Source organism: Primulina eburnea, chromosome 12 (genome assembly GCF_022965805.1).
Source record: "Primulina eburnea isolate SZY01 chromosome 12, ASM2296580v1, whole genome shotgun sequence".
Taxonomy (NCBI): domain Eukaryota; kingdom Viridiplantae; phylum Streptophyta; class Magnoliopsida; order Lamiales; family Gesneriaceae; genus Primulina; species Primulina eburnea.
In genome coordinates, this window is record NC_133112.1 from 33617345 (window position 1) to 33631129 (window position 13785).

At 33.0% G+C, this 13785-nt stretch overlaps 1 protein-coding gene and 1 long non-coding RNA gene across 2 annotated transcripts; one reads left to right on the plus strand and one right to left on the minus strand.

Moving 5' to 3' along the window:
- The first annotated feature begins 1512 nt into the window (after positions 1 to 1512).
- On the plus strand, positions 1513 to 6175 carry LOC140807460 (peptidyl-prolyl cis-trans isomerase FKBP53). Its single transcript, XM_073164307.1, has 11 exons — positions 1513 to 1630; positions 1737 to 1810; positions 2015 to 2256; positions 2419 to 2552; positions 3095 to 3455; positions 3662 to 3856; positions 4277 to 4496; positions 4601 to 4685; positions 4761 to 4802; positions 4884 to 4932; positions 5822 to 6175. The coding sequence occupies exons 1-11, from the start codon at positions 1618 to 1620 to the stop codon at positions 5901 to 5903; spliced, it is 1497 nt and encodes a 498-aa protein (XP_073020408.1). The 5' UTR covers positions 1513 to 1617; the 3' UTR covers positions 5904 to 6175.
- Positions 6176 to 9264: 3089 nt separating this feature from the next.
- Positions 9265 to 9870, minus strand: LOC140808307 (uncharacterized). The gene is made up of 2 exons (XR_012112860.1): positions 9841 to 9870; positions 9265 to 9748 (listed from the first exon to the last, which is right to left on the minus strand). It is a non-coding gene; the product is annotated as an uncharacterized lncRNA (long non-coding RNA).
- Between the last annotated feature and the right edge of the window lie 3915 nt (positions 9871 to 13785).

Here is a 13785-nt window from a genome sequence, read left to right on the forward strand (position 1 = left end):
GACTCAGACTAGACTCAATCCTAGTATAGGGATCCCGATTTTCAGATGTGGTATTCCTATATCGACCAACAGTAATAGAAAAGACTCCAGTTCTATCCACTTCGATATAACCAAACATCCAGTGTCCTGACCTAACCGTCATGGACTGTGGTCCTATCACCAATACACTATCTTGTGACATCGTGAAATGTGCCCGTGGCTATCCCGCCACTATCAGGTACTTCTGTCACAAGATTACTCGTCTAATGCATGCTTCTATAACTCCATAGAACAGGCATTTAATCAAATCATTAATCACAATCATAAAAAATAATAATAAGTATGTTATTTAGGAAACTCAAGTATATCTTACTTGAGTCGATGTCCCAATACCACATTGACTTATACCTTTCGTTTGTAGTCTCGGTCTGAAGTAATATCAGTTCTGAACTCAAGACTGTCTCTGTAAATCTGAAACGACATATCGAGAATCATAATATCAATATTCCATTCTCAATTCAACAGAATCTGATTAATCTGGATTTAATTCAAATAACGGCATAACGACACAATCTCAGTATCCCCATCAATACCATATCAACAAACATCAATTACAAATCATAACTCATATCCGATATAATCTGTAATTCATTCATAATCCAAATCTGTCCAATTTCAACTCAATATAATCAGAAAATCATAACAATTCCATAATCAAGCTGTTTCTTAATCCGACTTCGATTCTATGATATCTAACATGTCAAGAACATCATATATGAATCTCATTCAATTCTGATAATATCATAATTTCAAATCATATCAAAACGTAATAAAACTTACGTCCAGTTGAAGCCTGCGTCGATAGGAACACAGTATTGAAGTCGGATTCAAAATCGGACGGACGGATTTCTCACAAAAGACGTAAGGATTTTTCACTCTTTTCCAGAAACCTTTTCTCGATTGCTTGCGTATGATACTGAAGACAATTGCAATGCTTTTGTATATATATATATATGTCAACGTTGCATACAAAGCCAAATGTCAATTTTTCCGTTTGCATGCCTCGCGCATATGTGCGAGACCTACTGGTCTCGGCCTTGGCAGCTCGCGCATATGCGCGACTCATTTCCGCGCATATGCGCGAGGTCCTCTGGACTTCGCTTGCATTGGCTCGCGCATATGCGCGACATCTTCCGCGCATATGCGCGAGGTCTTCTGCCTGTTTGGCGCATGTGCGCGCATCCGGTCGTGCATGTGCACCAATGATACTGCCCTCGCACATTACTTTTCACACGCGATCTCATTTCGTGTCCCGATTGATCCTCTCATAATCATATCAAATTATAAGTCAATAATTACAGATTACTAGGATTAAATTTCCGGGCATTACATCTTATTTTTATTTTTATTTTTGAATTTTTTTTTCTCGTAAAAATCATAATATAATATTACTTTTAAAATCACATAATATGATATTATTGAAAAGATTAATTTTCCCAGAGCTCAAAACATAATATGGGTTGTAATACGAGGGCTAAAATGAAATTAACACTAGAATATAATTCTTTTTAAAACCAAGGCGACCTTTTTTTCTGCTCTAGGGTTTTAGGAGATTTTGAAGTTAGGCAGACCTCAGCCATGGCTTTCTGGGGTAAGCTTAATATCCTTCATGTTTTCTTCTGCGAATTTGAGATTCTAGCGATTTTTTTCTACATTTTAAGATTAACTAATAATCTGTAAGTTTTGTTCAACATCAGGAATAGAAATTAAACCAGGAAAACCATATATTCATCAGTATGATGATGAAAATGGGAGGCTTCATGTTTCTCAGGTTCGTATACAAGGATTGCAATTTTTGTTAATAGATAAATTGTGCTTGTTTTGGTTTGGTTAACACCCCTCATTTTGATCACTTTGTCACGTGATTTTAAAGCTTAGAGATGCCCATTTACGAATATAAATGGAAAAAAATGATTAATTTAACGCAATATTATTCCATTTGATGCCGTGCTATTGATTTCTGCTTGTTTTCTAGGCAACTCTTGGTGCAGGTTCGTCCACCAAGAAGAGCATAGTACAGTGTAAAGTGGGAGATAAGAACCCAATTTACTTGTGTTCGTTGTTACCTGAAAGAATCGAGTCTTGTGCATTGAATCTTGAGTTCAAGGAGGATGATGAGGTCACGTTCTCTGTTAATGGACCTCACACTGTGCATCTGTCTGGTTTTTTCTTTGGTGAAGACGAGGATCAGGATAACATAGGGGATGGTTATGGATCGTATCCTTATTTATCATGGCTCGATTTATGTTATTCCTAAAATTTGTGGTTTGGTATATATGGATATTATTTTGTCATTTTACTGCTCGATGATCAACATTGGTGATTCTAGTCCAGTGACTAGTTCGAGTTATTATTTGTTTTCTTTTACTCTCTGTAAAGCGATCTTTATGAGGGGAATACAGTGGTAAGTGATTCCGAAGATGAGGATGATTCTAATGATGACGGAGAGTATGATGATTTAATTGAAGATGATCTTGGCATGTTCCCACCTTCTCCAATTCCCAACAGTGGAGGTAACTCCACTATAAAATGTTTATAGTGACTAGTTCTTGTTCAAAATTTCTAAGTTAAATCTTTTATGTTTTGATATTATTCAACTCCACCCCTATCAATCTTTAAGAGTTGATGGGGGTGGTAATGCAGTCTGACATGAGAGCTATAGACTGAGTTTTTGTTGGGCCTGGATTTTGTTGATAATTTAATGCTGTAGTGATACTGTTAGAAACTAGGATTAAAGGCTCTATATGGTTTTTATGTCTAACAATTGCAAGAAAATGTCAGTAGTGGATGGTTTACTTACTAAGACTTTTCAAAAGCAAATAGAGGTGGAAAGTATCTGCAAAATATGATCTTGTTATGTTACATGGAATTGTAGAAGTGTTAGAATATTATATGCTTTTCCTAATGAGATCAGATTTGTATAAATGCGGTTTGTTTGCTGGAGAGAATTCCCTGTAACATGGACTCATTGCTTTGCCAATATTTGAATTTCGGTATGTTACGTGATTTAGCTTCTGATTTTTTTCTGTCCTTTTCTCTGTTCATTTCATGAAAGTGAAAATCGAAGAAATAGTGGACGGTAAGGAAATAGTCAATGAAATTGGTCTCTCTAAGCAAGGAAGAAAGAAGAAAAATCAGTCAGACATATCTGATCACAATGGAAACTCCAACCATCAGATTGTCGTAAAAGCTAGATCAGGCTTTCCTGTCTTGGAAAGTGAAGATGAAGATGGTTTTCCAGTTCTTTCGACTCGTGAAAGCAAATTTGATTTTTCAAACTCTGCATCTAAATCTGGCAAAACCTGCGAGAGGATGCATGACAAAACAAAGAGAAAGAACGAAACTGATGAAATTGCCTGTGGAAAGATTCGGAAAAGGAAGAATGATTCATTGGGTCAAGATAGGGAACCTGACAGGTAGGAATATTTAAGTTAAATGTCTCTGAAAACAGATTTGAATTCATAAAATTCATACTGGGATATCGGTTATGTTATTTAATTTGGTTTAGAATTTTTATAATATTGCCTCTTGTCAAACCTTTGATGATTTCTGGCCGGACTTTGGTGGTGTTTCTTACATTGTATTGTCTATACCATATCCTGGCTCCATCTGATGTGTGCAGGGACAATGATGGACCACGTGGTTCTTCAGTCCAACCTGATAAAATATTTCCCGAAAATGATGTAAAAAAGAACAAGAAGAAAAAAGTATCGGAGAAAGAAGACAGTGGTAAGGAAAGTGGGACGCAGAATTCTAATGCCCTGGAGAAACTTCCAGAAGGTGAAATCGGAAATGATCTGGGGCCAAATAAGAAAAAGTGAGATTATCAACACCTGCATTTATCTCATTAATTCTGTTTATTTGTAAATTGTTTCAGTACGAACATTCTGAGCCTTGATGCATATATTTGTTTACACTTTACAGTGACCTAACATTCAATACAAAAGAGTATAATGTTCTTTTAGCTTATTGGATTCGCAATACAGGATATGAACAGGCATTGATTGTAACCCCTTGTCTACTTTTTCTTTATTATTCTCACCTGTTCCACCTTTAGTAGCTGAATATATAATTTATTGTTTTCCCACCGCATTTGATGTCTGTGTTTACGTGTAGTGGCTCTTTGTCATTTGAAATTCATTAATGTTGGAGAATCAAGATTTTTGGTGTGACACATTTGTGGAACAATGGTTCGAATTTTGATACTGATTTTATATGTCATATCAAAATTTTCCAGGAAGAAAGAAAAGAAAAAGAAGAAACAGAGCAAGGAGGGAGAGAGTGCAGTTACTGTTAAAGCAGATCAAACACTAACAAATGGAAAAGGATCTAGCATGGAGAAAGAAGAGAAGGAAAAAATTAAATCATCGCAAGTGAGGACATTTCCGAATGGATTAGCTATAGAGGAGGTATCGATGGGCAAACCCAACGGAAAGAGAGCTTCTCCAGGCACAAAGGTGAAATCAACTCTTGTTATTCACATTGGAGTTTCACCATTCAGATTACGTGGATCGTACACTGCTTTGTGTTAAAACTAATTCATATCTTTTTGGACTTGCAGGTCAGTGTCCTTTACATTGGCAAATTGAAGAATGGAAAAATTTTTGACTCAAACATTGGAAGAGCACCCTTTAAATTTCGCTTAGGTATTTTTCTAATCAATGTATTGATGTTATTGCTGGAAATGTTTCCCATGTTAACTTAATGTTTCTTGGTGGCAGGCATTGGCCAAGTTATCAAGGGATGGGATGTTGGTGTTAATGGTATTTACTTCAATAGTGAATTGAACAAACAGTTCTTCTGGTTTGAGTTTTACCTTGTCTGAAATTCTTTTGAAAATGCAGGCATGCGAATTGGGGACAAACGAAGACTAACAATTCCTCCTGCTATGGGGTATGTGATTTATTCATTTATTTTTATTTCCAAATTGACTGGTAGTACTTCATACTTGATAAATTTTGATAGAGCTTGAAAGCAGAATTATATCTATTATCAAAGCAGTTAAAATGGCTAAAGAGAATAAAACAGATTAATGCACAGTAATATATCCTTCTTAATGAAAGTTCATTTTCTTACATATATAGTTTACTTCTCATAATGGAAATAAAAAAAAAAAGTCGTTTAATAAGGGAACTGAAATATCGTTTGGGCTTGTGCGAGCATTTAGTATGATCTGGTTTAGGCGTTGACTGTTCTTTGGATTAATTCAAAATTCATCGAATGCTATAATCTGGGACGGCATTTAGTTTTATGTGTTTTTTATTATGCATAAACAGATTTAAGATTTACATGTTATATTTAAGAACTAAGACAGCGGCATCACAGCTACCATTTGTACATAACTTCTGCTATGTTTGATGTTAATAGCTCTACTACACTGATTGAGTGATAATTATGTGTTTCTAAAGTGACATCAGGCTAATATTTAAGACTTGTGACAAATATATAATTAGTAAGATAGAGTATATAACACCGAGTGTAACTCTGTTTATGCATATTTGTGTCGAGGGACATTGCCTTTTCCTCTCTCTTTCCCCTTTTCTTTTGAGATGACCACCTTCTGGTAATGACGTAATGTGGTTTGAAATAGAAGATTGACATAATCATATTTTATATTCTTTGAATTTGATCATATCAAAACTTGAATAAAGTGTTCTAGAACCGGGTTTTTCCTTTGTTGACTAAATGATCGAGTTTATTGTCATTTGCATCTTCTAAAGGATGTGTGATGAAATACTAATAATAGCCTGCCTTGTTTTTTTTTTTTTTTTTTAAATTCAAGTTATGGAGCCAAAGGATGTCGCCCGGCTATACCACCTAATTCTTGGCTGGTCTTTGATGTTGAGTTGGTAGACGTAAATTGAGGTTTCAGCGTCTTCCCCTTCTGCAGTTTTACTGATTCTTTCGTGGACCCAAACTTATATTTGTGTGGGCATGTTAATGCTGCAGTTTTTTGGTGTGATATTTCTCTCTAGTTTATGGAAGGATGGCAAAGACTGGATTAAAACTCTGATAGTTCCAATCATACACATGTTATTGGAAGTTTCACCTGTATTTTTTCCCTCTCAAAACTTGTAACATATGTGTCGTTCAACTTTACTAATTGTTATTCAAAAATATTATTGCATGATCATATTTTATTCACTCGGTTTTCAATTAGACTTATACTCGTTGCTTTGTTTTATCTTATATCTATACTATTAAATAAGGAGAGACTAATACTTATCTAACGTTACATTTTTTTAGAAAAAATTCCAAAAATACTACTCGCACAATTGATTCTAATGTATATAATTTTTTTCTTCAATTTAACACTTTCAAAAGAGAAAAATGATTTTGTTTTTTTTTTAATTAAATTATTTTTGTTACACACATGGATAATAGTTAAAACACTACATTATCTTGTTACCTAAACTTTTGGGAAAGCTTGAAAGAGTGTTTGAAAGTGTTCATCATTATCACTTGCTCATCGGGATAAATTTCATCCTCGAGCTCGGATGGCAATATTTCTGGGATATCCTCCTGGCGTAAAAGGTTACGAATTATAGGACATCAAGAACAAGGAAATATTTAAGACGAGAGATGTATTTCTTGAGTCCATCTTTCCATATCATTCAGTGGTTGATTCTGAAATTATCATCGATCCATTTCCCATGCTTGTTCTTCCGCTGAGATTGCTCCTTCAGAAAATCAAGCTCTTACTCGAACATCAGCAAGAATTTCTCATCCACCATCCAAAGCTCTTACTCGAACATCAGCAAGAATTTCTCATCCACCATCTGTAATGGCAAGAAAAATAAAATAAACTATTGGTACTAGTGATTTTCTGGCAGTGACAGAGAGGACTTGATTGAATGGGGTTTAAGTATAAATTATTTTATGACGAATTAATGTTGCCTTAATTAATTATTTAGGAAGAGAGGGGAAAGAGAGGAAATGTTCTATTAAAACCCTCTTTGGGCGGGTAAATTCTCGGTTTAGTCCCAAATCATAGTGTGTTTCTCGGTTTAGTCCCAGATCATTTTTTAGACCTAATTTAGTCCCAAAACTTCACATTGGTTTACCCCATTGGTGTTTCCGTCAAATTGGGGTTGAATTTAACGGAAAGAAAACCTACACTCTCATGCCGTTCTTCAATGCCCTAAATCATAATCGACCTTTTCTCTTCTAAGTTTCAAGCAACTCGGTCGCTGCAACAAATTTCTTCCTCCGCTGCTGCACGCTCCAAGTTCCAAGCACCGCTGCACCCTCGAGGTAACCATTTTTTTCGGTTCTCAAACAGCTTGGTTTCAATTCGTAAAGGAAGTCATCCTGTTGTTGCATCCCTGAAAAAGTTCTGTGATGATGAAATGGCTCTGAAAAATGGTTGTGAAACCTGCTTAAAATTGGCCAAAAAGTTTCAATTCTTAAAGGAAATCATCCTTTTGTTGCATCCCTGCCAATGTCTTATCGATTTCTCCTGCATTGCCTCATGAAAATGGCCTTTTGCACAGAAATGCACCCATTGAACACTTATTATCGAATTCTCCTGCTTAGTGCACATATTTCTGGACCATTCTTAGTGTAGTTTGCATTCAATTTTTAATTATATTGCATATTTCTGGACAATTCTTAGTGTAGTTTGCATTCAATTTTTAATTATATTGCATACTTCAATTAGAAATGGAAGTGGCCAAGAGAACACTTATCACACGCACGATATATTATATTGCATATTTCTGGACAATTCTTAGTGTAGTTTGCATTCAATTTTTAATTATATTGCAATTGATAAATTCTTAACTATTATTCCATATGTGATTTAGGTGACTGAGTGGATACCTAATGGCTAGACGGAGTAATACCTCAAGAAAGAGCACTCCAAATTATGGTAATGCATTAATTTTGTTACTGTGACGCTTAAAATTTTTTTGATGCATTTTCTCGATAATTTAATGTAATTTTTGTTTTTGTTTTGTAGGATTAATTGGAGAACCGTATCTCTTCACAATTAAAATGTATTATAATGGAAGATTCAAATCTCTTGACAAACACAATGAATACATCGGTGAGAGTTTTGAATATTTTGATTCCGTCGATGTTGATAAGCTGGGAATGATTGAAATGTGGGGATTCATGGAGGAGCTTGGATTTGAAGACAAAAATTCTTTTAGATTTTGGCACAAAGTTGGAACTACAATTAGTGAAGGCAGATATTTGGAAAATGATTCGGATGTGTTGAATCTTAGAAAGTATATTCCAATAAATTATGAGGTTGAAATATATGTTGAACACTTAGATGATCAAAATGATGAAGTTGGAGATGAAAATGTTGATAATTTTGATAACAATGAGTATGATTTTGTTGAAGATAATGAGTTAGTTGATGCATTTGTCGTCCATGATATAGAATGTACGAAAGGAAAAATGGTTGTCCCTGAAAGAGAAAATACAGATGATCTTCTTCAGAAAATGCATGAGTATGACAGTGAAGTGGATATTTGTGTAGATAGTGACGGTTTGACCAGTCTGCATGATTCTGATGAGGATGAAGTTAAAAATTATGTGTTGTTTGACCCAAAAAAGGATTTTGAAAATCCAGAGTTGAAGCTTGGTTTAGTCTTTAGCTCAAAAAAAGAAGCAAAATTTGCAATTGAAAGTCACTGCATTAGAGAAGGAAGACCGGTGAAGTTTGTAAAAAATGATAACATCCGATTGTGGGCTAAGTGCAATGATGATAAGTGTTGTTGGATGATCCATGTTGCGAAGATGACTAATGATAGTTGTTGGCAAGTAAGAAATTTTAATGGATGTCACAGTCATTGTGTTCGGGATTTTAAAAACAAGTGTGTCAATTCAACGTGGTTGGGAAAGACGTTTGCCAAAAAATTCAGCACAAATCCTAAATTGGGACACTTGGAGTTTAGGGAAGAGATTTCTACCATTCTTCAGTCAGATTTTTCAAGGAAGACCGCCTACATGGCTAAGAGAAAGGCGCTGAAATTAGTGCAAGGTTCTGTCGACGAGCAGTTTCGACAAATAAGGAAGTATTGTGCTGAATTGAAAAGATCCGACGCTTTTGACTCCTCCACAAAAATAACCTGTTGGGTTAGACATTTATTTTTCAACAAAAGTAGAGCATAATGTTTTCTATCTTGCAAATATTCATGACATGTATATTAGAAATTAACAAACAGTCACCCTCTTAAAATAGACAAACACAGAAATAAAAATAAAAAGGACGTGTGAAAGAAGTTCACATTTTCATACCAATACACGAAAATCATACATAGTCTTGAAACAACGAACGAACACTACAAATCCAAGTTAAAGATACAAAGATACACAAGGATATCTAATCTTCGCCACTAATTTGTAGAGATTGTACTAGTTGTTTAATCTCTTCCGCTATCCCTGCAACCTTCAATAAATGATCGCGGTTCTCATTTTCTAAATCTAAAAGCAAATCTTTCACTTTTAATAATTTTTCAGCTTCAGTACTTCCGTTTGGAGCGGTGCTAAAAGTTGCACACGAACTTTCTTCGTCAGGCATAAATGAAGCCGATGAATTTTGTTTCTGTAGGTATGCACGAAAAGCTTTTGATGCTTCATCCCTACTCCAGAATGATTTATGAGAAGCCCCACTAAATTTGTTGACTTGACTATGTGCTTCTTCCCATGTCTCGTATACACCAGGTTTACGTCCAACGAAGACAACATATGTTTTCCCCTACCATACACAAAAATACAAAGCAATTTTCATTATTTTATAAACAAGTATGATTACAATAAAACATTACTTGAAATTAAAGGGATCACCACCATTTTGTTAGCTTTCTTCGATGACCTCCTGAAATGAGGGTAAAAAAACATGATATTATGAAAATATGAGATATAAAACCAAGATAAATGCATTTGATATAAATCCATATGGCACATGTGAAGAAACTTCATCTGATTTGCAACTTTCCTACTCAAGGAAGTCATCCTGTTGTTGCAGAAACTTCATGTGAAGAAACTTCCCTGAGACATTTATATTATTAGTTTGCTCATCTGTATACAGGGCTTGATTAGTAGTTTTGAGCTCCAGTATACCTTTATTTTCACCTTCAGTTTCATTGATGCTATGCCGTTCATGTTCCTCATCAGTCTTATCATTTGGCAGTCCAAGTAAAACTTCATTATCACCAACAAGCCCCTTCGATGGACCACATTCATTATCTGTAGAAAATTGTTTTTTCCCAATGCATCGAACATAATCTATTTTCTACAAGGGGAAGCTATGTCCTTTACTATACTACCGAATTCCTGTGGATTCATCATGCTTATACTTTTTGGCCAATTTTAAGCAGGTTTCACAACCATTTTTCAGAGCCATTTCATCATCACAGAACTTTTTCAGGGATGCAACAACAGGATGACTTCCTTTACGAATTGAAACCAAGCTGTTTGAGAACCGAAAAAAATGGTTACCTCGAGGGTGCAGCGGTGATTGGAACTTGGAGCGTGCAGCAGCGGAGGAAGAAATTTGTTGCAGCGACCGATTTGCTTGAAACTTAGAAGAGAAAAGATCGATTAGGATTTAGGGTAATTTCAACCCCAATTTGACGAGGGAAGAAATTTGTTGCAGCGACCGAACGGCATGAGAGTGTAGGTTTCTTTCCGTTAAATTCAACCCCAATTTGACGGAAACACCAATGGGGTAAACCAATGTGAAGTTTTGGGACTAAATTAGGTCTAAAAAATGATTTGGGACTAAACCGAGAAACACACTAATGATTTGGGACTAAACCGAGAATTTACCCCTCTTTGGGCTAATTCATCACCCTTCTAAATACATTAACTTCGGCACTCGACTTTTTGCTGAAATGAGAAAGAAAAAAAAAACCTCGGACTATATTATCAAGTGTCGTGTTAAAATCTAAAATAAATTTTTCATAAATTAACCCTCTTGAAAAGCATATATGGTGTCAACTTTAGAAAATTAACAAAGTTAAATGGAGAATTAGCCATTAAATTTTATCTTGTAGTTATACACATAGACGGAGTCAATGGGAGGCGGGTAGGTGCGGTCACCCCCTCAATCTAATAACATGTTTGATTCATCATATTATTTATCAATCTACCAATCATTTATCTTACATCAATCAAATCATCAAACATTTATTTCACATCAATCGAATTATAGAATTGAAATTACAACATTACCTTTAGTAAATAATATTATAAATATTTTATTAATCTATTCAAAAGCATAAAACATTAATATCACATTATCTCAAATTCAATCAAATTAATCAATCAAATCAAACATTATATTAACTATCATTTTTATATATTTTATTATTAAAAAAATATTACTTATCTCCATACTATTTGTCTCATATCACGAACCAAACATAGGCCCTTGATTATGATTGAAAGCCCATACTACTCATGTTATTTGTGTGATTAAATATCCCACTTCAAAGGGTATGATAATTAATAATTTTTGAATAGTTATCATGATAAGATTGTATATTGACCATAATACTCTTGAATTATTTTCTTCAATATAATATGAAATTTAAAATTAGTGAAAATTTAATAATTAATATAATATTTAAATTTTTATTATATTTTTTTATAAATTAATTTCATACATTTTTATTATTTTCAATCATTTTAAAGAAAATAAATTGTAATGCAAATCTATCTTAAATTAAATTTTTATAAATTTGCAATCTTATTAATTAATTCTTTTATGAAAATAAATATTTTTTCAATTCTAATTTATTTTTTAATGATTTAAATTAATTTTTATAAATGTAAATTATAACTATAAATATTTAATTATCTATCAAATTATTTTAAGAATATTTATAATTATTTAAAGAAAAACAATAATATTGTAATATCATTAAAACTATATTTAATATTAACATTCAAAATATTATTGTTATTTTAATTATTAAAGTAAATACATATTTACAAATTTATTTCTAATTAATATATTTAAATTAATTTTAATAAATATAAATTATAATTATAAATATTTAATTATCTATCCAATTATTTTAAGAATATATATTTAATTAGTATTTGGTACATTTTGGTCATTATAATAAAATTTACAAAATTAATTCATCATTTTAAAATCATACCAAACAACATGTTATTTATCACACCATACTATTAATCCATATATCTCATTTGTTAATCACTCTAATTATTAATCATTTACTTATCCTATCACACGTACCGAACGGAGCCCTAATATATTGTGCAGTTGTGCTAGTATTTCAGAGTAAAAAGTTTGTAGACTTGTGCTTAAATTTTTAATTTTATCAATACATAAAAAAAAATTAGAATATCGTGAATTGATAATAGTAACTTGTATTTCTTAACTGTTGACAATTCTTTATTATTAGATTACAAATTATAAACTCATGGTCTTTGTAAATAATTTTGTATATATTTTTTATGTTGACAATTCTTTATTATTAGATTACAAATTATAAACTCGTGGTCTTTGTAAATAATTTTGTATATATTTTTTATGTCTTAATGACGATTGTTTCACTAGTTTCTTACTCTTCCAGACCTTGAAGTAGTCTAATTATTGTCCATGATCCCTATCTATATAATCCCTATGTGTATATCTCATCTTTAAACAAGGACAATGAAATGACTCTCAATATTATTTTTTTAAAATCATTTATAATTTATTATAAATAATAATAAATAGTTTGGTTGAAGGATAGGATAAACTAATGATTAGTACGTAAATGATAAAGAAAATGATTGTGGTAGGATTGTAATATATGGTGTAAAATAATATTAAGTTTGGTACGATTTTTAAGTGAAGGATAATTTTGAATTTTTTTGATGAAGATACGAAATTGCTCTTCCCCTTTGCCCCCGGAATATTAGCGACGGCTTCTTAAAACCCGTCGCTAATAGCGACGGTTTTTGAGAAACCGTCTCCGATCTTGTGAAACCGTCTCTAATTTGACATTTAGCGACGGTTTATTAGTGCACGAAACCGTCGCCGATCTTGAGAAACCGTCGCCGCTTAGAAACCGTCGCCGATCTTTTTTCAGAAACCGTCGCCGATCTATTTTCAGAAACCGCCGCTAATTTCAGTCCACTCGGATAAAACTAATCCAGCCTGAAAGCATGGATACATTTGCCAAGTCCAACAGTAAAAATTGTCCAACAATTAGTCAATCTCAAATTTATTAATTGGACCAAACAAAAGACTATCTAACAATCCACCCATAATCCCACCTACCAAACGGACCCTATGTGTATATCTCATCTTTAAACAAGGACAATGAAATGACTCTCAATATTATTTTTTTAAAATCATTTATAATTTATTATAAATAATAATAAATATTTCAAAATTAATCAACTAATAGCCATACATAAATAATTATAAATAATATAATATTTCAAAATTAATCAATTATACATAAATCATTATAAATAATATAAATATTTCAAATTTATCAAATACATAAATCATTTCAAAACTTATCAATCATATATAAATAAAATAAAAATAAAAAAATCCGGCAATCCACCTTGCCCCAACCTGCAGCCCAAACAGGCTGATCCGTTTCGGCCATCCTCAAATATGCTATTAAATGATAACCCAACCCGTCTATTTTTTATGGCGGATAACTTAGATCGACAGACTAACCTATTTTGATGGCTCTATCAGTTCTCTACTACATAAATTATCCTCTCAACACTATTGTTCTAAGTTGCATTTTCTTATCC

Bases quoted from the DNA above. Each gene is read 5' to 3' on its own strand.
- LOC140807460 (XM_073164307.1), top strand. The intron at 2,553-3,094 runs GTAACTCCACTA...ATTTCATGAAAG, and splicing joins TCCAATTCCCAACAGTGGAG to TGAAAATCGAAGAAATAGTG. The intron at 4,686-4,760 runs GTATTTTTCTAA...TCTTGGTGGCAG, and splicing joins ACCCTTTAAATTTCGCTTAG to GCATTGGCCAAGTTATCAAG.